The sequence below is a fragment of the Zootoca vivipara genome, chromosome 14 (genome assembly GCF_963506605.1).
Source record: "Zootoca vivipara chromosome 14, rZooViv1.1, whole genome shotgun sequence".
NCBI classification, from domain to species: Eukaryota; Metazoa; Chordata; class Lepidosauria; order Squamata; family Lacertidae; genus Zootoca; species Zootoca vivipara.
The window spans coordinates 39,293,913-39,316,472 of NC_083289.1; the positions used below are offsets into that span (position 1 = coordinate 39,293,913).

General features: G+C 44.8%; 2 protein-coding genes across 5 annotated transcripts in view; one reads left to right on the forward strand and one right to left on the reverse strand.

Moving 5' to 3' along the window:
• PDXDC1 (pyridoxal dependent decarboxylase domain containing 1) overlaps nucleotides 1-6,587 on the reverse strand; it is a 36,957-nt gene extending 30,370 nt beyond the window's left edge. The window contains exon 1 of one of the 4 annotated variants that reach the window (XM_035130836.2): nucleotides 6,410-6,587. In XM_035130836.2, coding sequence (XP_034986727.2) covers nucleotides 6,410-6,430 — 21 coding nt within the window. In that variant the 5' untranslated portion in view covers nucleotides 6,431-6,587. Of the gene's footprint in view, nucleotides 1-1,950; nucleotides 3,048-3,082; nucleotides 3,105-4,766; nucleotides 5,717-6,409 lie in introns of those variants that run through there. The other 3 variants (XM_035130837.2, XM_060282755.1, XM_060282756.1) reach the window with 3 other exon arrangements.
• A 2,602-nt stretch (nucleotides 6,588-9,189) lies between these two features.
• Nucleotides 9,190-22,177, forward strand: MPV17L (MPV17 mitochondrial inner membrane protein like). The gene is made up of 4 exons (XM_035131536.2): nucleotides 9,190-9,599; nucleotides 11,537-11,607; nucleotides 15,443-15,472; nucleotides 17,086-22,177. Exons 1-4 carry the CDS (start codon nucleotides 9,293-9,295, stop codon nucleotides 17,263-17,265), a joined length of 588 nt encoding a protein of 195 aa, XP_034987427.1. The 5' UTR covers nucleotides 9,190-9,292; the 3' UTR covers nucleotides 17,266-22,177.
• The last annotated feature ends 383 nt before the right edge of the window (nucleotides 22,178-22,560 follow it).

Consider the following 22,560-nt stretch of genomic DNA (forward strand, 5'->3'; position numbering starts at 1 on the left):
CTTCAGTATGTCACTCCCTATGGAGTAAAATTGTATGTCTGTGCTCACACATACATTATTGGTGGATGGGAGGACAGAGTAGCCACTCACATCTCCTCAGCCAACCCATGTTTTATTGTCAACTCAATTGCTGTGGAATTTTGCATATATTGAAAAGCAGGCTACAAATATCCTAAAGTTATATTTAAAAAAAAGTGGGCAAGCAACACAACTATGGGGATGCTGTTGCTGAGTTAGTAGACTGGATGGCACTGTGATGGCTTCCTAGAGACCTACTGCTTAGTGGGTTCCATGACTATGTTGCAAAGGGTGATGTCCCACCAATGCATTGCCATGGCCTCCATCAATTTCAGGGGACCCAGCTCTATGGTTTTTGGGGATTCTGGGCAACAGAATTGTGGCATTACCCTACCTAACTCAGCTCTCCATGGCTGCGGTCCCTGCAATTCACCCACCAGGAATGTCCCTGCCCCCACTAGACATTCAGGAGTTCAGCACTGAAATAGGATATGCTAAGAATTGCACCAGCCAAGAAAGGCATCAGAAGTGACAGTAGAGGGCAAGCTGGCTTGCTACCCACCCCACAAAAAAACCTTGGCCTCTGCAAATGTGGATAAACAAGTTCTTTTGAAATCTTGATTCCATAATGACAGGACACTTCCTGTTAATTAGAGCAGCTCCATATCCCCCCCCCCATAAACATAGAAGTGTGCTTTTATCTTCAGCATGATGGCTTTTACACGTATGTAACTTTAGATCAACCCATTAGATCCACCCAGAATTTTTAAAGCAGGTAACAGACCTAATGTTAATGGGGGAAATAGCCCACTATATCAACTGGCAAATGAATTTTCATTCTTAAACTAAGTACTTCTGAAGTATCTCTAGTCCTTCAGAATCAAGAATTACGGTCAAATTTCTGTTACTCTTTGGTCTAAATGGCTTTCAAAGAGAGTCACTCCAAAAGCTATTAAAACATAGGAGACCCTGAATGTAATTGTCTGAACGTTCACTACTTTAGGGCAGGAAAAAGATGGATCTCTAGGTCACTTGCAATAGATCGGCAAGAGTGTCTGATTTGGAACAAATTATTAATAGCAAGTACAGTATATAAATAAAAATATATTCTACCATGCTTGGCTTTGTGATAATTGTTTATTTCTCAGCCTTCACGGTTTTAACTTGTAAAACAGGAGCATTCGGTGGTTTCTTAGAACCAGGTTTTTTTTTCTCACTCATGCTGGCCAATTTTAAGACTTTTAAGTTAGTACCTCTCATTGATCTGTAGTTAACTTTGAGTGTAGATTTGTAAACAGCATGCAGTTCAACCCTGTGCATAGCTCATGGAGGACTATGAACAGTCTTCCCCCAAAGATCTCAATGGTCGGACAGGCAGACAAAGGATGAAGTGTGCCTGAAGATGTTCCATTACACATTAATGCAATACCATTGAACCTGGCCCAGGAACACAAGTGCAGCAAGTGCAAGTGCAAGGTTTTTATGGGTGTTTGTGCATATGTTAAAGAGAGCAAAATGTGTGATGAGCACCAAGGTCCCTCATGTGGCCTTGAAAATAAAAATCAGCACCATCTTTTAAATCCCACCTTAGAACACCACACTAGGTACAACACCTGGATTTTCTCTGCTTGCCTACAGTATGTAAGATTATCTATTCTATATATAGCCACACAAACATGAGTGAGAAATATTGCAGAAAAACAGTAAGGATGCCTGGTTGAACTAGTACAATTATTCCCTCCAGTTCCCTGGTGACATGTTGAACTGGTCTCTGCCACAATCCAACAGCTGCTCTTGTTTCCACAGGTTTATTGTGCTGGCAAGAAGCTGCCCCAGAAACATATTTCTAAAGAATGACTCACAAAACAAGGCGACAGAAACTTCTGAGTTCTAACATAGGCACTTTTTAAAGCAGGGGTCAGGGAACCTCACCTGTTCCCAAATGTGGCCCTCCAATTGTCTCTATTCAGCCCTTGGGATTTTGCAGTCTCCAGTCCTCTCGAGGTCATGCCCCCTCTCCCCAGTGGCCGCAGTGGCCCTGTTCCATGCCCTTCTTGAATGTTTTTGCCTCGCAATAATGTGTTTTGCCTGTGTTTCTTGCTTGCCTGGTTAGAGGATGTGTGCTTGTGTGTAGAAACCTCTGACTTTTAAATGGCTGGAATGTAGCCTACCATACAAAAGCAGGAGACACACCCAGTGTTCTAGCCACAGTTTTCTCTGACCCTGCCCACCATCAGCATGTTGTCCTGGAACGTTCCCCATGAGGGTATATGGTCCTTGGGATGGAAGAGTTTTCCCTCCCCTGTTTTAAATTCAACTCCCCTGTTTTAAAGACATCCCCATGAAGACAGAAAGCATTTGTGAGAGCTGGTCCTTTTGAAATTTCACTCTGTCCTTATGTTCCAAGATTCATAGGGAGTAAGCTCTGCCTTGAACTAAAATGGCAGTACTGTACATATTTCTCTAACAGCAAGTGACAATGTGCATCTCAAAATACCAGTAGATTACACAATGAACCCAAGTTTATAAACTTCTTTGGTCACAATGGATAGATCGTATGAAGTTTAATTTCTCAAATTTTGCAGAGTTTGGATTTGGATTTTATATCCCACTTTATCACTACCCAAAGGGGTCTCAAAGTGGCTAACAATCTCCTTTCCCTTCCTCTCCCACAACAAACACTCTGTGAGGTGAGTGAGGCTGAGAGACTTCAGAGAAGTGTGACTAGCCCAAGGTCACCCAGCAGCTGCATGTGGAGGAGCGGAGACGTGAACCCAGTTCACCAGAGTATGAGTCCACTGCTCTTAACCACTACACCACACTGGCTTTGTTACATGGCTCTTACTAATGAACACACTTGGATGCCTCAGAGTTAAAAACAGTATTCCCCCCTTCACCTACCCACATTTTTTTAAAAAAAACAACAACCCTTCACCTACCCACATTTAAAAAAACAACAACAACCAATAAAGAAGGGGAGAAATAAGTATGAAACTAACTCCCCACTAAAAAAGGAGACAACTTAAACTTTATAGTTATAAATACATATTTTATAACTACATACATATAGAGAAGACTCCCTGGAAAAGACCCTGATGTTGTGTTCTCGAAGCTATGAACATGAGTTTGACCAAACTGCGGGAGGCAGTGGAAGACAGGAGTGCCTGGCGTGCTATGGTCCATGGGGTCACGAAGAGTCGGACATGACTAAACAACAACAACATACATATAAGCAGGGAAAGGGCAGTTTAAAGGGAAAGCCTTTAAAGCATCTTCTTGTTCTGCCCTTCTGTACCAAATGCCACGCAATATCCCCAGTGTTTGTTGCAAGCACCCCACAGCTTCTTAAAAAGGATATCTATGTTTGCCTGTTGATAGTTCTCAAGAACAGAAGAGCAGGAAAACCTGTTTGATGACTGTACTACTTCACAAAACAGGTAGGGGCTCACATGATTAAGTGCCCTTATACAAACACAAGTTAACGATCCCTGCACACAGAAAACAAGCATGTCATAAAGGCAAGACTAGAACAAAAAGCTACAGGTGTGTGTTTATGCTTTATTATAGAAACACATTCTCCCGTAAGGAGTATTTTTGGCCTTGAAATAAAGATGATATGAATATTAAGCTGCCTAATATGGAATCAGACTGTCAATCCATTCTGACTGGGGGCAGCTCTACAAAGTTTTTAAAAGGGTCTCCACCAGCCCTCCTACCGGAGATCTTTTTTACAGGAAATGCCACAAATTTAACCCACAACCTCATACACGCCAACCCATGGAGCTACTGCCATTCCTCACAAAATGCATGACATTGTCTTATACCATGTCAGAACATTGGCCCACTTAACCATTCTGTCATCCACTCTGTTCTGACTAGCTGTGGCTTCCCAAGGACTGAGGCAATAGCTTTCCCCCACTCCCAGCACCTGCTAGCCAAGTTTATTATATTGGGAGAGGCCAAGGTTTTGGATCTTCCCATGGAGCCGTGGCCCAACCCCATCATAATGTGAACGTAGGAAGCTGCCTTATCAGCTTCCTACAATCAGATCATTGGTTCATCTAGCTCAGTACAGTCTGCGCTGACTGGGAGCAGTTTTCCAAGGTTCAAGTTAGGATTGCTTCCCAGCCCTGTCTGAAGATGCTGGTGATTGAACCTGAGACCTTCTGAATGCAAAGTAGATGCTCTACCACTGAGCATTGCCCTTCTGCATGTATGAAGAACCCTGATGTTGGGTCTGCCAAACACAAATATTATCTACTTTGCTCTGACTGACATCAGCTTTCAGCACTTGCTACCTGACACCCATTTAACTTGAGATGCAAGACATTGAACCTGTGACTTTACAGATCAACTCAATGATCTGTGGCCAGCTGTATATGTGTATATGAAGCAACTGATGTTGAGTCAGACAACTGAGTTCTTTTTGCCCACTATTCTAACTGGCATTGATGACTTAAACCTTAGAGGTCATTCCCAGATGTAACAATGACTTGCCTCAGTTATAAGGGAGCTTGATATATTCTATTTGATGGCTTACATCGCTATTATTACATCAAGGCATTTGGCAGTTCCTGTGAGAGAGAATATGTGGTAGACAGCCTGCATAAACAGTCTCTCGCTTTAAGCCAATATGTAAAATATTGGCACATAAATAGCATTTAAGGTTTTTTCCTCTTTTTTTCTGTGAATGAGGCTTCTTCTTTTTAAAAAAGTATGTGTGTTTCCAGCTGGATTGCAGGGCTTACCTGCGACATTTTGCTGCCTGAGGCAAAGGACATGGTGCCACCTCATTCTACCATTGTACAAAATCTGGCAAGAATAACAGCTGAATCACACTTTGACAGTAGCAACAAGACAGCATCTTCCTCCACTGCACCTGAGATCAGAAGCCTAATTTAGGAGGGTGCAGGGCAGATCACATGACACATGCAGCTCTGTCCATTTCCCATCCATCATCATCTGTTGCGCAAGGCTTTTGCCTCACACTGCCTAACGGTAGGGCCAGCCCTGCTGGATTACAAGCTAGGTTGGATATATTATACACAGACAAGATATACTTCTTGCCGGAAGGATGGATAAATAAAATAAATGCCTATCAAGCAATATTCAGCACTAAGAATGAGGGTTCCTCTTTCTCCTCTCCTTTTGGTTTTAAAAACCTCAAAAACAAATCCTGAAATATATTAAATGCATATGCTAATGGTAGCACCACTTTCAGTGCCATCCTAGACACATCTACTCAGAAGTAGGTGCAATTTACTTCAGTGGGACTAGCTCACTTCCATGAGTATAGGACTGGAACCTCAAGGAGGTGGCCTTCTACCACTTGAGCTATGCTCCACTGCTACCCTAAGAAGAAGAATCATTTTCAATGGTTAATATTATGATGATTATTAATGTTGCTATTATCTGCCTATTTAACAACAGTACATACGGTATACACATATGCATTTGTCACATGGCTGTATCCAGAATTAGTCCTTCTGAAATTAATGGGCATGACTAACTCAGGATCCAGCCCAAACTCATAAAAAATGTTGCTTTAAAAATAATATATTTGTATATAATGTGTGTGTGTGTGTGGTCAACAAACTCATATAACATACACATGTATATATTGCTCTACACCCATGTGCTTACAGATGTGCATTTATATGTGTGTTTTATGTGTGTGTGTGTGTGTGTGCATAAACAGTATTACAAACACAAATATGTGTGCAGAAGCATATATGTATACATATATTACACACATGTATAAGTGTGTGATATATGGATACATATATGCTTCTGCACACACATATATACTGTATAACACAATATATGTATGCACACACTCATAATATGTGTGAGCATGCATCTATCTATGTGTGCATATGTGTGTGACGTATATAAATATTACACAAATATGTATCGCATACAAATATAATATACATATATATACGTATATATATATATATATATATATATATATATATGTTATAGGAATTCTAATACACACACATACATATATATATGTGTGTGTGTGTGTGTGTATATACAAACATATACACACACACACACATATATATATATATATATATATATATATATATATATATATACACACACACACACACACACACACACACATACCGGTATGCGTGTGTATATGTGTGCATACACATATATATGCACACACACACATCTATAAACCTCTCTACACGCATTTGCAAGGCTGCTGACTGTGGACCGTCGTCTGGAGCAGCGACCTCCCCGTCACGATTTCTCCTCAGCCCCCACCCCTGGCACCGCGGACCCTTCCTCCTCCGCCTTGGCACAAGACACCCCCGCCCCATCCCTGCCCGCCCTCCGCCTTCCCCGCCTGAGACACTTCTGAGGCAGAGCCGACCTTCTCCAAGGAGCTCTCCATGGCCGGAGGTTCTTCAGCGGCAGCTGCGGCGGCGGCTGGTTAAAGGCCCCCCGTCTCCTCCTCCTCCTCCTCCTCCCTCCTCTCCTCAGAACACTTCCGCCTTCGCTTCGGCCTCAGCCGGCTCCACGTTGGCAGGGCTGACGGAGTGCCAGGCGGCGGCTGAGGGAAGAGAGGGCGGGGCACGTGACGGCGATGAGACGAGGGGAGGGAAGTTGCGCGCGCTCACCTAGGAGACGGGAGCCCCACAGGCTTCCGTACCGCCTCTGATTGACAGAGGGCGCAAGAGCCCCACAGGCGCGGACCCCGTGGAGCATACCAAAAATGAAACCTGAGGGGGGGGGAAGGAACCGGATAGTGGGAACGGGAACGGAAAGCTTAAAGGTCTCTTAAAACTGCTCTGATGAGAGACGGCTCGCCTATCAGAGCTGCGTTCGCGCCTCTAAAAGTTACCGCCCACATCTCCTGACCCCGAGCTGTCGCCCCTTCTGTTTATAATGGAACATTCTCCAAGAAGGCGATGACCGAATCCGTGCCGGCTGAGCCTGCGCTGGTGACACGGCGAGATCGGCTGACGAAAATCGTAGGTTGTGAGTTCGAATCCCGCCTTCGGCCTCGAAGCGCTTGGCACAACGACACAACTGCGTAGATTCACTAGGCTGTAGCTTTTTCATGGCCTGAAGCTCAACATCAAAAAATCCAAGATCATGGCCACTGGTTCCATCACCTCCTGGGAAATAGAAGGGGAAGAAATGGAAGCAGTGAGAGATTTTACTTTCTTGGGCTACTTGATCACAGCAGTCACGAAATTAAAAGACGCCTGCTTCTTGGGAGAAAAGCAATGACAAACCTAGACATCTTAAAAAGCAGAGACATCACCTTGCCTACAAAGGTCCGTATAGTTAAAGCTATGGTTTTCCCAGTAGTGATGTATGGAAGTGAGAGCTGGACCATAAAGAAGGCTGATCGCCGAAGAATTGATGCTTTTGAATTCTGGTGCTGGAGGAGATTCTTGAGAGTCCCATGGACTGCAAGAAGATCAAACCTATCCATTCTGAAGGAAATCAGCCCTGAGTGCTCACTGGAAGGACAGATCATGAAGCTGAGGCTCCAATACTTTGGCCACCTCACGAGAAGAGAAGACTCCCTGGAAAAGACCCTGATGTTGGGAAAGATGGAGGGCACAAGGAGAAGGGGACGACAGAGGACGAGATGGTTGGACAGTGTTCTCGAAGCTACGAACATGAGTTTGACCAAACTGCGGGAGGCAGTGGAAGACAGGAGTGCCTGGCGTGCTATGGTCCATGGGGTCACGAAGAGTTGGACACGACTAAACAACTAAACAACAACAGCTTTTTCATGGAGGACAAAGTCCTCTCATCTCTTTGTTTGTATTCAGCCTAAGAGGACATTGGGTTTGGGGCAGTAACGAGCTATAGTTGGGTAGCAGCCATAATCATTTCCTGGTTGCAGCTTACACAGTGGGACTTACTTGCTTCTGAGTGAAAGCAGCAAGCAGGATTTGGAGCACCAAAGTCCTCTCCCCTCCTTTGGTTTCCAGCAAATGGTATTCAGAAGCATTGCTGCTTCCAACTATTGAGGCAGAGCACAACCATCATGGCTATTATCCTATGGGTTGTAGCGAAAACAAGGCCTATTTAAATGAATGAACATGCCTCACAGGTTCATTAATTTCAATGGGTCCCCATGCTTTTTTCAGGGAGTACTCAAAGGTACCGACACCTCTCTTATTTTTTATGTTAAAAAGTGTGGCACTTACTGTGGCAACTTCTTGGTGTTGAGTACCAGCACCTTTTTTGGTGGGGGGGGGAGCACTGGACCCACTGTAAGTTGGATACAACCAGTTTTTTAAAAAAGAAACATTATATCAACGTTGGCCAATATCTCGTTTGTAACTCCTGAAGGAGTATTTCATTTTGAAACACATGGAAGTAAAATAAAAAACCTTGCACCTGTTCTTTGTTTTGATCCTATGAACTTGTTGCCCAGGATCCCTTTCAATCACCGGTACACAGGGCTCCTACCACTAACCCTACTGAGGGCAAAAGACTTCCCTTAAGATGAGATATTTGTAGATAAAAAAGACCACTCAGAAAAAGTGATATACTCTCCCAAAGGATGCTAGGGGAACAGATACCGGTACAACCCTTGACTTTGCCAATGTCTCAAAACACTGTCACACTGTGGTGAGAAAAAGTGATCCCATAGCTCTTAATAGTGATCTGGAGTCTTGTGGCCACTCCTTTTAAAGACCAATCCACGTTTATTTACTTATTACATTAATATCCCTTTCCTGCGTGGACCTCAAGGCAGTTTACATGGTTATCTTCTTCCCCATCGGCATCTCTCTATCACAACAACCCTGTGAGGTAGGTTGGGTAGAGAGACTGTGACTGGCCCAAAGTCCACCAGTAAGTTTCATGGTGGAGCAGGGATTTGAACCCTGGCCTCCTGGGTCCAAATCCTCATTTCATAGTGCATATTTAGGCGCGCACCCCTCCGCAGGGTGCAGAGAGCTGGGTCACGCGTGGAGAGCGGGGGACCCGGGTTCCCATTTTCACATAGCTATGAAGCAATCGGAATGATCTTGGGCCAGTAGCACCAGTCTCTCAGCCTAACCTACCCCACAGGGTTGTTGTGTGGCGGGGAACCTAATCCCCCTGGCCAAAAAACGGGGGTGGCGGCGAGGAAGCTGCCCGCGTGCGTCTACGGCGAAGGAGGAGAAGGAGGCAGGGACTGAGGCGTCTCCCTCCGGCGGAGGAGGAGGAGGAGCAGGAGCTGCAAGGGTGAGGGAGCCGGCGATGCGAGCCGGGCGGCTTCCTTGAACCCCGAGGCGGGCGAGCGATGGCCCTGCTGGGCCGCCTGGTGCGGCGATCGCCCTGGCTGTGCAACGTGGCGCTCTACGGGAGCCTCTTCGCGGCGGGCGACGCGGCGCAGCAGCGGCTCCGGCGCCGGCCGGGCCAAAGCGCGGACTGGACGCAGACGCGGCACGTGGCGCTGGTGGCGCTCTCCTTCCACGGCCACTTCAACTACGTGTGGCTGAGGGCGCTGGAGAGGCTGTTGCCCGGCCGGGCCCCCGGCGCCGTGCTGGCCAAAGTGCTGTGCGACCAGCTCATGGGCGCGCCCGTCGCCGTGCTCGCCTTCTACACCGGTGAGTGAGGCCGCGAGAGGGGGAAGGAGGGAGGGGGGGGGGCGAGCTCCGGGAATGGCTGCCGTGCCTCTGAGCGCACGCAGAGTGCAGGGAGCCAGCCAGTGCCGGATTTACGTATACAGTATAAGCTAAACAAGCTATAGCTTAGGGCCCCACTCTCTTTCCCCCTCCCCCCAAATTTCACTCTTAATATATTTCTTCTTATTTGTATTTCAGTTCAACAATTACTTTGATAAAACACATACTTTGTTACGGTGCAAATGGATCTAGATACCCATTAGGTCCATAAATTAACATATGGCATATATTCAACACAAAAACCAGAGACAATTTGTTGTTGACAAAGGACAGCTGGACATATAAAGGACCACATTACCTTCACTAGCTTAGGGGCTCATCAAACCTAAAGTCAGCCCTGGAGAGCCAGCCCTGGTGGAGCACCCGAAGCAGCCTTGCCTGACCTGGTTACACTGGTGTTGTATTGCTTTATTACATTTCTAGTGCACCTTTTTCCTCCTCCAAGGAGCTCAAGGTGCCGTACATGGTTCTCCCCATGGTTCTTCTCATTTAATCCCCTCAATCCTGTGAGGTAGGTAGGCAGACAGGTTGGTTGGTTGGTTAGGCACCCTGTGAGCTCTGAGAGGGTATTTGAACCCTGGTATTCCGGGGTCCTTCCCAAAGCACAGGGGACCCAGGTGGTGCTGTGGTTAAACCACTGAGCCTAGGGCTTGCTGATCAGAAGGTTGGCGGTTCGAATCCCTGTGACGGGGTGAGCTCCCGTTGCTTGGTCCCAGCTCCTGCCAACCTAGCAGTTCGAAAGCACGTCAAAATGCAAGTAGATAAATAGGAACCGCTACAGCGGGAAGGTAAACGGCGTTTCCATGTGCTGCTCTGGTTCGCCAGAAGCGGCTTTGTCATGCTGGCCACATGACCTGGAAGCTATACGCCGGCTCCCTCGGCCAATAATGCGAGATGAGCGCGCAACCCCAGAATCGGTCACGACTGGACCTAATGGTCAGGGGTCCCTTTACCTTTACCTTTTATTCCGGGGTCCTAGTCCACTACTCTATAACCACTACACTGGCTTGCCATGTGCACTGAGTTTGGACTATGACTCCTATCAGCTTCCACCGGTAAAGCCTTGCTGGTTGTAGCCAAGGAGACAGATAAATTACCATTCTCAGTTGCATGGATGAATGGTCCAAGGCACTGGATTAAGGCTCCATTCTTTAAACCAGGGGCATGAGTTCGAATTCCACTCCTGCCTGTGCTTTGGGAAAGACCCTGACTCAGTGGTCCAGTATCTGCTCTGCACATGTTAAGTCCCAGGTTCAGCATCCCTAGTTAGGGCTGAGAGAGACCCTGGTCTGAAATGCTGGAGAGCAGCTGCCAGCCTGTGTAGACAAGATTGAGCTCGGTGGACCAAGGCCCTGACTGTATAAGGCAGTTTCCTATGTTAGGGAGAAAGGCCGCAGCTCACTGGTACAGCATCTGCTTTGCATTCAAAACCTCCCAGGTTCAGTCCCTGACATCTCTAGATAGAACTAGGAGAGAGACCTCTTTCTGAAATGCTGGACAGCTGCTGCAAGCCAGTGTAGAAAATACAGGGCTAGTGGACCAAGGATCTGATCTGGGCAGATTCTTGTGTTCCTATGTGAGGTTTGTTTATTTAAGAAATGGGTGGGGGACAGGAAGCAACTAATTCAAGAAATTAGGTTAGAATTGACAAGTTCAAGATGTGACTTTAACATGAAGCCATGCATTAAAAAATAATAATCCAAGAGATCACAAGATACATATTTTATGGCAAGACAAACATGCTATTCAGGATGCATTCAGAAGGAAATGGTTAGTGAAGCAGAAGTGTGTGGCATAGTATTAAATGCTGTGTAGATTTTACTTGTATTCTGACTTTCCTTAAAACATTTTGTGACCAGGCATGAGTATACTCCAGGGGAAAGAGGATGTCTTTGCCGACTGCAGGGATAAATTTTGGAATACCTATAAGGTAAGTGCAATGCTGCTTTGAACGTGGTCCCATCATCACACACACCTTACAAGTATGCCCACCTTTTTATATACTTACTTACTTACTTACTTACTTACTTACTGACAGCATTTATACCCCAGCCTTTAGCCAAAAAGGCGCTTGGAGTGACTTCCAAAAATTATTTATTGGGCTGTCCCTGTCCTCAGACTCATCATCAAAAGACATGGCACATGAAGAAAAAAGGGAATGCTTAGGGAGGAGGAAAAAAGAAACTCAAGTTTACAGTGTTGGTTCTGGCTGTCTGGCCCTCTTCCCATCCCTCGAATTATGCACACATTACATGCAGAATGCATCCTGCTTTTGTAGTGAGGGGTAAGGAGATAGGTAAGGTCCTTTGTCCCACAGCTGACCACTGGAACCTTTCCATCAGCTATCCTTTTGCCATTTGAGATTTCACCAAGTACTGTCCACTTGCATACAGGCCAGTTTTCACAGCTGCAAGGACTAGAAATGTGTTTTTAAGGACACAAACTGCGAGTCTGCAAAGACTTTCTGCTGGGGTCATAAGCCTTAAATTTTGTGATGAAGAAGCCCAGCCAGTAGATATGTGGGTAGGGTTGTATGGAGAGAATCAGTGCAGAAGACCCAGAACATAAATGGGGGCAGAAAGAGACGTTGAAAGTTATTCATATAAACACATTTTTTAAAAAAACAGGTCTACACCTGGGACCCAGGTGGCGCTGTGGTTAAATCACTGAGCCTAGGGCTTGCTGATCAGAAGGTCGGCGGTTCGAATCCCTGTGACGGGGTGAGCTCCCGTTGCTTGGTCCCAGCTCCTGCCAACCTAGCAGTTCGAGAGCACGTCAAAATGCAAGTAGATAAATAGGAACCGCTACAGCGGGAAGGTAAACGGCGTTCCATGTGCTGCTCTGGTTTCCCAGAAGTGGCTTTGTCATGCTGGCCACATGACCTGGAAGCTATACGCCGGCTCCCTCGGCCAATAATGCGAGATGAGCGCGCAACCCCAGAGTCGGTCACGACTGGACCTAATGGTCAGGGGTCCCTTTACCTTTACCTTTACAAGAGCATCTTGATTGCCTGCTGTCCCTAGCAACTCAGGACATTGTAAGGGAGAAATGCATTTATTTATTAGTAAGCAATTTCATAGAATATTGCCTGTATGCTTTTCCTTGTATCTCCACAACTGCAATGGCTAGAGGCTTGCCTTTTTCTTTTCAATGAAAGCTGAGCATGCAAGGTGTGGCTGTATCTCCACACAGCCCTTGCTTTTGTGGCCATGACATTGCTCATAACCAGTCTGCATTTCAGCTCTTACATCAAGCGTGCATTTACGTAACGCTCAGAAACGGTATTATGAGAGCAAGGAAGAAAAGAGTTTTGCAGGTGGTGTGAAATAAATATGGTTGTTCAGAGGCGTTTGTCCTCTGCGGTTGAAGGAAGCATTTGTTCCTCTATACCTTTGTTTGCCAATCTGGCACATGTGTGAGTATATCAGGTATCATGTAATTCTTGCGGCCCACTATGCTGTGCTTGTTGTGCTTAAAATGAAGCAGGGGTTCTTAAAGTGGCAGGTTGAGGAGGATTACCCAACTTCCCACTTGTGACAGGCCCCAACTGTGCTATACATTTAAAGCAGGACCATACCACTTTAAACAGTCATGGCTTTCCCCAAAGAATCCTGGGAACTGTAGTTTGTTAAGGGTGCTGAGAGTTGTGAGGAGACATTGTTCCCTGCACAGAGCCGCCACCTGTGCTTTAACAATCCATCCCTTTCCCCAGGGAATTCTGGGAATTGTAGTTCTCTGAGGGGAATAAGGGGGCTTCCTTTGGGTTGTGCAATATGATATCCAATGTAACAATGGCACTAGCAGAAGCTGATTGTAGTAGGGAATAGCCAGGCTATCACAACCAGCCACAAGAATCATGCTGGCTTCTTGGCCTTCTCTTATGCAAACCATTCTTCTAGCATAGCTAGTACACCACTAAGGGACTTTAACTTAGCACAGCACTGAATTCCACCCATCTATGTTGTTGTTATTTCATACCTCTCGTGGGAGAAGGCAGAGGGCCTTCTCGGTAGTGGCACCCGCCCTGTGGAACGCCCTCCCACCAGATATCAAAAAGAAAAATAACTACCAGACTTTTAGAGGACATCTGAAGGCAGCCCTGTTTAGGGAAGCTTTTAATCTTTAAGAAATTACAGTAGTTACAGGTAGGTAGCCGTGTTGGTCTGACGTAGTCAAAACAAAAATAAAAAAAATCCTTCCAGTAGCACCTTAGAGACCAACTAAGTTTGTCATAGGTATGAGCTTTCGTGTGCATGCACACTTCTTCAGATACACTGAAACAGAAGTCACCAGACCCTTATGTATAGTCAGAGAGTGGGGGTATTACTCAGAAGGGTGGTGGGAATGGGTGATTGGCTGATAGGAGTGGTAAACCTGTTGATGACTGTTAACGACTGCAATTGGTCTTGCAGGAAAAAGCAAGGGGTGAGGTGCTAAAGAAAGCTTTATCATGTATAATGAGATAAGAATCCATTGTCCTTATTCAGACCAGGTCTCTCCATGGTTTTAAGCTTGGTAATGAGTTGCAATTCAGTGACTTCTCTTGAATGACAAAGTTAGTTGGTCTCTAAGGTGCTACTGGAAGGATTTTTTTTATTTTTGTTTGAAGAAATTAGTGTATTCTAATATTTCTGTTGGAAGCCGCCCAGAGTGGCTGGGGAAACCCAGCCAGATGGGCGGGGTATAAATATTATTATTATTATTATTATTATTATTATTATTATTATTATTTTATGATGTACACCAAACAGAGAGAACAGTGATCACAACAGATGGAAATTAAAAGATGGAAAACAAAACTATAAAATAGGCACATGGAGTGAGTGCAAAGTACAAATAAAGACTATCAACACGACCAGGTCATCAAGTTTACGTAGTTCCAGATTTGCCGGGCTTGTGATGAGGGTTGCCTTGAAAATGATGGTTCTGCTGTATATGTCATAATGGAATGCCAAACCATATAAAATGTGTCTGGAGGTTCTAGTCTTGTGGAAATCTCAAATTATGGGTGACTTTCTCCATTTTATCCCAGAGTAAGCGGTACCAAGCATGCAGAATAAGACTTTTGGCTGTTTTCCGTTCCAATTACTATTTCTGCTGCCAAGATAATCTATAATCATAGAATCTTAGAACTGGAAGGGACCCAGGGGTCATCTAGTCCAACCCCCCTGCTATGCTGGAATCTCAGCTAAAGCATCCACGACAGATGGCCGTACAACCTCTGCTTAAAAACCTCTAAGGAAGGAGAGTCCACCACCTCTCGTGGGAGTCTGTTCCACTGCCAATTCCAAGACCAGTTCTTTTGAATATATGTTTACACTGGTAAAGGTAAAGGGACCCCTGACCATTAGGTCCAGTCGCGGACAACTCTGGGGTTGCGGCACTCATCTCGCTTTATTGGCTGAGGGAGCTGGCGTACAGCTTCCAGGTCATGTGGCCAGCATGACAAAGCCACTTCTGGCGAACCAGAGCAGTGCACGGAAACGCTGTTTACCTTCCCGCCAGAGCAGTACCTATTTATCTACTTGCACTTTGACATGCGTTCGAACTGCTAGGTTGGCAGGAGCAGGGACCGAACAACAGGAGCTCACCCCATCACGGGGATTCGAACCGCCGACCTTCTGATCGGCAAGCCCTAGGCTCTGTGGTTTAACCCACAGCGCCACCTGCGCCCCCATTGGTAACTCTCATCTATTTTGATGGCTTTCTTGCGGTACTTTCCCCTCTCAATTAACTACTTTAAATATATTTTGCTTTTGTTTCAGACTGGGCTGATGTACTGGCCTTTTGTGCAGGTGAGTTTAAATTTGCCTTCCTCCTCCTTAGAAACTCACGACGAAGACAACAGCAGCAGCTACAACAATGTCCTCATCAACACAGCCAGAAGAATTGCCCTGAAGCATTCTTCACCACATCCCCATATCTCTAGTTCCTGGGTCTGGGGTTGTGGAGCAGCCAGAAACCTCCTATCTGTGTCTCCTTTGAATATTCAGCTGTCCCTGTTATTGCAGCAGCAGGAGAGGCATTCCTTGGGTGCTGGATCTGCTGTTCCTGTGGATCCTGCCGCCTGAGGCGGTTGCCTCTCCTAGCCTCATGGGTCGGCCGGCCCTGACTCTGACAGCCACCCCTCAATAAGGTAACCCTCATGGGTTACCTCATGGCTAGATTCAGGTGCTTTAAAATTGAGATACACCCTGTCAGTAACACTTGAGGCAGGGGTCCCCAAACTAAGGCCCGGGGGCCGGATGCGGCCCAATTGCCTTCTAAATCTGGCCCGCGGACGGTCCGGGAATCAGCATGTTTTTACATGAGTAGAATGTGTCCTTTTGTTTAAAATGCATCTCTGGGTTATTTGTGGGGCCTGCCTGGTGTTTTTGCATGAGTAGAATGTGTCCTTTTATTTAAAATGCATCTCTGGGTTATTTGTGGGGCATAGGAATTAATTTTTTTTCAAAATATAGTCCAGCCCCCCACAAGGTCTGAGGGACAGTGGACCGGCCCCCTGCTGAAAAAGTTTTCTGACCCCTGACTTGAGGCATCTGCTATTATATCCAGCAGCAAGGATTTTTTTCCCACATGGGAAGGGAAAACCTTGGCCCAAAGTAATGATGAGGCAATTTGTAAACAAAACTGGAATTTTATTTAAACACACACAAGGCGGGCTGTAGCTTAGTGGTTATTCTGATACGGCCCAATACTGTACTTCGTTTCAGTCAAAAACTATTTGCAGAGATAGTTAAAAACGTACTTGAAACTCATAATTTAAACCTCTCTCTAGAATGGTTATTGGTCTTGCACTACCAGTAAAACACTCCCAGCCCTTTTTATAATCTTTACATTCCCCTTAGAAAACAATCTGGGTTGCCCTGCCTAGCTAATTGCTAATTTGGCCCTAACCAGGTTCAGAAACCAACATAAATAAATTCTCCCTGGCTTACCCCCATTCTGTTTCCCTTTTCAAAGCTTTTAGAACTCCAGACTGGAGTAGTTTTTAACTACAGTAAAATCCTAGAGTTTTGCCATTCTGTAGTGAAATAAACAACTATCCAACTTTTAGAAGACATCTGAAGGCAGCCATGTTTAGGGAAGTTTTTAATGTTTGACGTTTTATTCTGTTTTTTAATGTTCTGTTGAAAGCTGCCCAGAGTGGCTGCGGAAACCCAGCCAGATGGGCGGGGTAGAAATAAATTTTTATTTTATTTATTTTTTATAGTAGAGGAGGGTTTAGGAACCTGTGGCCAACTCCCATCGCCACACTAAATCTCACACTGCATCAGTTTGGCAAAGCAAGCTCATTTTGCAGCAAGTTGGACCTGTAACATAGATGACAAGGTGAAGGCTCTGATATTTCTCTGGTGTGTTTAACGCGGTTTCGTTCTGTTTTTCTTTTTTTCTTTCCCCCAAATAGCTTTCCAACTTCAGCCTGGTTCCGGTGCATTGGAGAACAGCGTACACTGGCCTGTGTGGTTTTATCTGGGCAACTTTCCTGTGCTTTTCCCAACAAAGCGGTGACGGAACTGCAAAATCAGTTTTCTTGTTGTTCCGAGGCAAGAAACCTGACACGGACGAGATGCCGCCAGGGAAATAAATATATTGCTGGTGCAAAGCATCCCTCACCTGTCAGGGAGTCAGCGAGATGCGTTGGCAGATGCCAGCTGCATTTTTTAAGAGGGTGGTGAGAGTGTACGTGAAGGTAGAACTAAAAGTGAACAAAATTGAGCATTTATGAAATGGTACCTTGTTGCTGTGGGAATGCACTCAGGTAACTTTTAGGGTTGTATCTTATTAATGGGCATGACTAACTTAGGCCCCTTAATTTTAATGCTTCTCCTCTGAGTGGGCTTTACTGTGGTACCTCTGATTAAGAACTTAATTTGTTCTGGAGGCCCGTTCTTAACCTGAAGCACCACTTTAGCTAATGGGGCCTCCTGCTGCTGCTGCCGCGTCGCCGGAGCACGATTTCTGTTCTCATCCTGAAGCAAAGTTCTTAACCTGAGGTACTATTTCTGGGTTAGCGGAGTTTGTAACCTGAAGCATTTGTAACCCGAGGTACCACTGTAATTGGCTGCCACCCATCCATTCTGCCAGTGCTATTTTTCTAGAAAAAGAGGTGCTGGAGCTCACCATGAACACCTCCCTTGTTCTCTTAGAATGGCAATGCGCCTACCTGAGAAGTGCCGGAACTGAGTTCTAGCGAATTCCGGCAGAAAAAAAAGCCCTGCATTCTGCAAAGATTACTTCTCTTTTATTTCAGTTGTGGATTTGAGGGTTCAGTGTGTGCCTGTAGAATTCGGGAACATAAAAAATGTGAACTACCAATCTATGGTTTAGGGCAGGATTGAGGAAGCTCTGTCTGGCTCTCAGGACTTTTCCTGTACTGCACTCCCCACCCCAGTCACACTCTCTTCCCCCAAAACGATACCCTTCGCTGTAGCTCCTTGAGTGATTTTGCTTTGCTGCGATGTGTTATTGAACTCTGATCATGCCTCTTGTTTGACTGGATGAAGGCTGTGTGCGTATAAACTACCCGGTTGCACAAAGGTAAAACTTAACATTTGTTGCCACACCCACATTTGTTCTGGCCCTGCCCACTACCAGCATGTGACTCCTAAAAGGTTATCCAGAAGGGAATACGGCCCCCGGGCTGAAAAATGGTTCCCCACACCTGGTCTGGAGAGATATAGTCCATTGCATTGCCTGATTTGGGTCTTTGTTGTGCTTCATGTGTAAATCCAGTCTGATGCATGGTTGCATCCTGCACAGTTGTAATTCAGCCTGTCATAACAACAAACAACAACAACAACAACAACAACAACAACATATTATTATTATTATTATTATTATTATTATTTTTTATACCCCACCCATCTGACTGGGTTGCCCTAGCCACTCTGGGCAGCTTCCAACAATAGATTAAAAACACATTAAAACATAAGTCATTAAAAACTTTCCTAAACAGGGCTGCCTTCAGATGTCTTCTAAACATCAGGTAGTTGTTTATTTCTTTGACATCTGATGGAAGTAAGGGCCTATCCAAACTTGCCTTTTGCCCCACTCTTTTTTCAGCCAGAGGTCCACACTTTAATCCTCTGTGTATGAGTGTTTGTTTGTTTGTGCCCCTCCCCAGCTTTTCACATGAAAACTCACTCTTTGAAGCTGAATCGGAGCAAACATCAGCTTGGGCTTTTACTGCAGATTGAGATTTGCTCTGATTGAGCTTTAAAAAGCAGATTTTTTGCGGAGAAAGCTCTGGAGCAAAAAACACAGTGTTCAGATACAGAACTTTAAATGGCATGCCATGCCTGGAAAGAATGGAGGTAAGGTAAGTGTGGATAAGCCTTAGATTCCTAGTTGTTACATGGCCATATGTTTTTGCCTTTGACTGCAGTCAACTCCTGCCATCCTTGCCCATTGGCTATTCTGATGGGAGTTGGAATATGACAGTGTCTGAAAGGCAGCATGCTGACTTCTCCTGGAGTAAAGCCTTGGAGAAGTCCTGCATGAACACCTTGATCCACCTGAAGTCCAGGGGATTAACAACCCGCCCCTAATAGGTTTCACATGTATTGATTTATTTTTAATCTGTCCCTCCAGCTTAGAGAGGGTGAAGTCTGGTAGCAATTTCCGTTCTGCAGTTTGCCCAAGCAGTTCGATGTTCTGAACAGTCTTTCCAAGGTCGTTTTCCTCCAACCAAAAGCGCACAAAAGTGTTGCTATTCTTATTTTTATCTATTTACACCCTGTCGTTTTCTCTGACAGGACTCAAGGCAGCTTACAAATAAAAACAATGATCACTAAAAACAGAAAAAAAACAAATTTAAAAAATAAGCACTAATAGAATTAAAACTATGTACATATATAAAACCTGTTCAAAACATACAAAGAATGACAATAAAAATATTAATGGTGGCTTGGAGAAAGCCTGCAGTTTTAGTTAAAAATACGCAGACTGAGAAGCCCTGGTTAAGAAAACGCTCTGTGGAATCTCAGTTTCTGCCATTATGCCTCATAAGCAACAATAACTGATATTGCAGACAGAATGCAGCACCCTATGGCTCTAGTCCTTTAGGTTATTAAAATCAGGTTGAAAATAACGTGGGAAATGCCAAGGGAAATTGTGAGGGCTGGGCAGGGTCTTTAGTAGGCAGGGTGGGCCAACTAGAAGATTAAAAAGATTGCCAACCTGTTTTGGCAGCTGCTAGTTCCAGTCTCCAGTGCAGGAATGGGGAACGTTTTTCAGCCCAAGAACTGCCCAGGATGGGCAGGGCCGGATACAAAAGGAGGTGGAGCAACGGATGTAAAATTTTACCTTCAGAATACAGTAGGCTATATTCTAGCCACACAAAAACCAACTCACCACATGTATGCATCTAGGAGTTTTCAGGTGCTATCCTGGCATCTTCATTTAAATGGATCTCAAGGCTGGGGGGGAAACCCCTGCCTCGAAGCCTAAAGAACTACTATAATAATAATAATAATAATAATAATAATAATAATAATAATAAATATTTATACCCCGCCCATCTGGCTGGGTTTCCCCAGCCACTCTGGGCAGCTTCCAACAGAAAAATGAAATAAAATAAGCTATTAAACATTAAAAGCCTCCCTAAACAGGGCTGCCTTAAGATGTCTTCTAAAAATCTGGTAGCTGTTTTTCTCTTTGACATCTGATGGGAGGGCGTTCCACAGGGCAGGCGCCACCACCGAGAAGGCCCTCTGCCTGGTTCCCTGCAACTTGGCTTCTCGCAATGAGGGAACCGCCAGAAGGCCCTCAGTACTGGACCTCAGTGTCCAGGCAGAACGATGGGGGTGGAGACGCTCCTTCAGGTATACTACTGACTTTCATTGTAGTGGCTGGATGGCCTAATGCAGGCATAGACAAACTTGGCCCTCCAGATGTTTTGGCTTACAACTCCCATGATCCCTAGCTAGCAGGACCAGTGGTCAGGGATGATGGGAATTGTAGTGCCAAAACATCTGGAGGGCCAAGTTTGCCTATGCCTAGCCTAATGGACGGGGTGAATAAAAAGCCGTTTCATATATAAAGAATAATTTGAAAAACTAGCATATTTTTGTCCTAGGATTCAGATGTGATATAATGATAATTTGTTCTAGTTGAGAGCATGTTTTGTTGATTTTCGATTATATATTGTAATCCGTTTTATTAAAAAAGGAGTAATTCATGAATGGCAAAGGACACATTTCATTCAGAATCATGAAAGGCAGGAAGCAAAGGACAGAGGTCAGTTGGTTCATGAATGGAAAACAGTGTTCTCCTGTCTTAAGACTCATCCCTGCTCTTGCCCAGGTCCCATTAATTTCAACAGAGATAGTACAACAGAACTTCCAGGTCAACTGCACCTCCAAAATGACATCATTTATAAGTAACAAATATACCCCTTGATACGCCAGTGTTTAAGATCAGGGTTCCCATTTCATGAGTCACAAGTGTGTTATTGATCAGACAACTGAAGGTCAGTATATTCAGCAAATTGTTTGATTTTTGCTTCTATTTATTCCTGTGCAAAGGAGGCCAGTTGCTCGTTATTTCTCTCTTACAGTCTTTCTCTGTGCCGCAGGGCCATTTCTCGAGGGATTGAAGTGGCTTGCTTATTACAGGGCAGCACAAACATTTGCCTATCACAGCAGCTAACCTCACAGTGGAGAAACATTAACTGTATAATTTAATTTTATAGCAGAGTTTAATTGCTCAGATGGAAGGCGGGTGGAATATTGAGTCATCAGTGTTCTCCTTGCTAATTATTAAAATTCCTTGTGAATTATGCTTCCCCCTCTCCTGCAATGTACTTGTACTGGAAAAGCAAGGCAGCATGGGTTCTGTGCAAAGCTTGCAAGATCCTTTCATGAGGACCAAGAAAACATGGTGTAAAAAATTTAATCTTTAGTCTCATTCTGCTTCAGCATCTGGGCAGAAACGTAGCCCAACTTTCTAAAAAACCTGTTTCATCTGTTTTTGTTGACCCATATGTTTCCCCCCCCCAAATGAATGGTGCTTTCTCTCTTTCTCTAACGATAGTGAAGTAATTAAAAAAATTGTATTATTTATTATACAGTTTTAAACTACTGACTCTGATCTGCTGCTGCTTTCAACTGCAGTATTGCTGCAGATATGTGAAATACTGCAGTTATGACAGAATAGTTAATATACAATGACATTCTCAATCATTTTAATAGTTTATTAAGTGTTTTAGGTTTTTTAAAAAAGAAAAATCTCTGTATATGTACACTGATTCCTTCTATTTGTTTCAAAGTAAATAAACTGGGTGGGGGTCCTGATAGCTAAAGAGAATATAAACCTTCTGCCTCAAGTAACCTGAAAATTATGTGGGGGTTTTAATGTGTTTTGGAAGCTTTGTTGTATTGCATTCTGTTGGGTTTTGGGGTGTGTGTTTTTGGGTGGGTTTTTTTTTTTTGCCTTGGGTGGACATGGTCCGGAAAGGCAGCATATAAATGTTTTTAATGATCAAGATAATAAAACTATGATATTGAAAACATTTTGCTGCTAACAGTATGTGGAAATGAACCATGTGACATGGACTACCTGTGGGATCAGCACTTTTATCTCAACCAAAGGGAAACCCATTTGGAAGAAGCTTGCAAGCAACAGAAGTAATGTAGAGACGTCTACCCTGGCCTGCTGCATTAGAGAAGGAGAAATTACCAGGTGGTTGTGCCACAGTGGGCCCATGAGCCTGCTTAGAACCACCAGGCCAATCCATGCCCCCCTGAACCTGCACCTGACGTCAGTGGTGGAACAGGTAAAGATGCAGCTGGAGTAAAAGGGACTTTGCAGACACCGCTGGTCAGAAGTGCTTGCAAAGCACTGTTGCACTTCGCTCTGCAAATGCCACCCCATAGCTGAT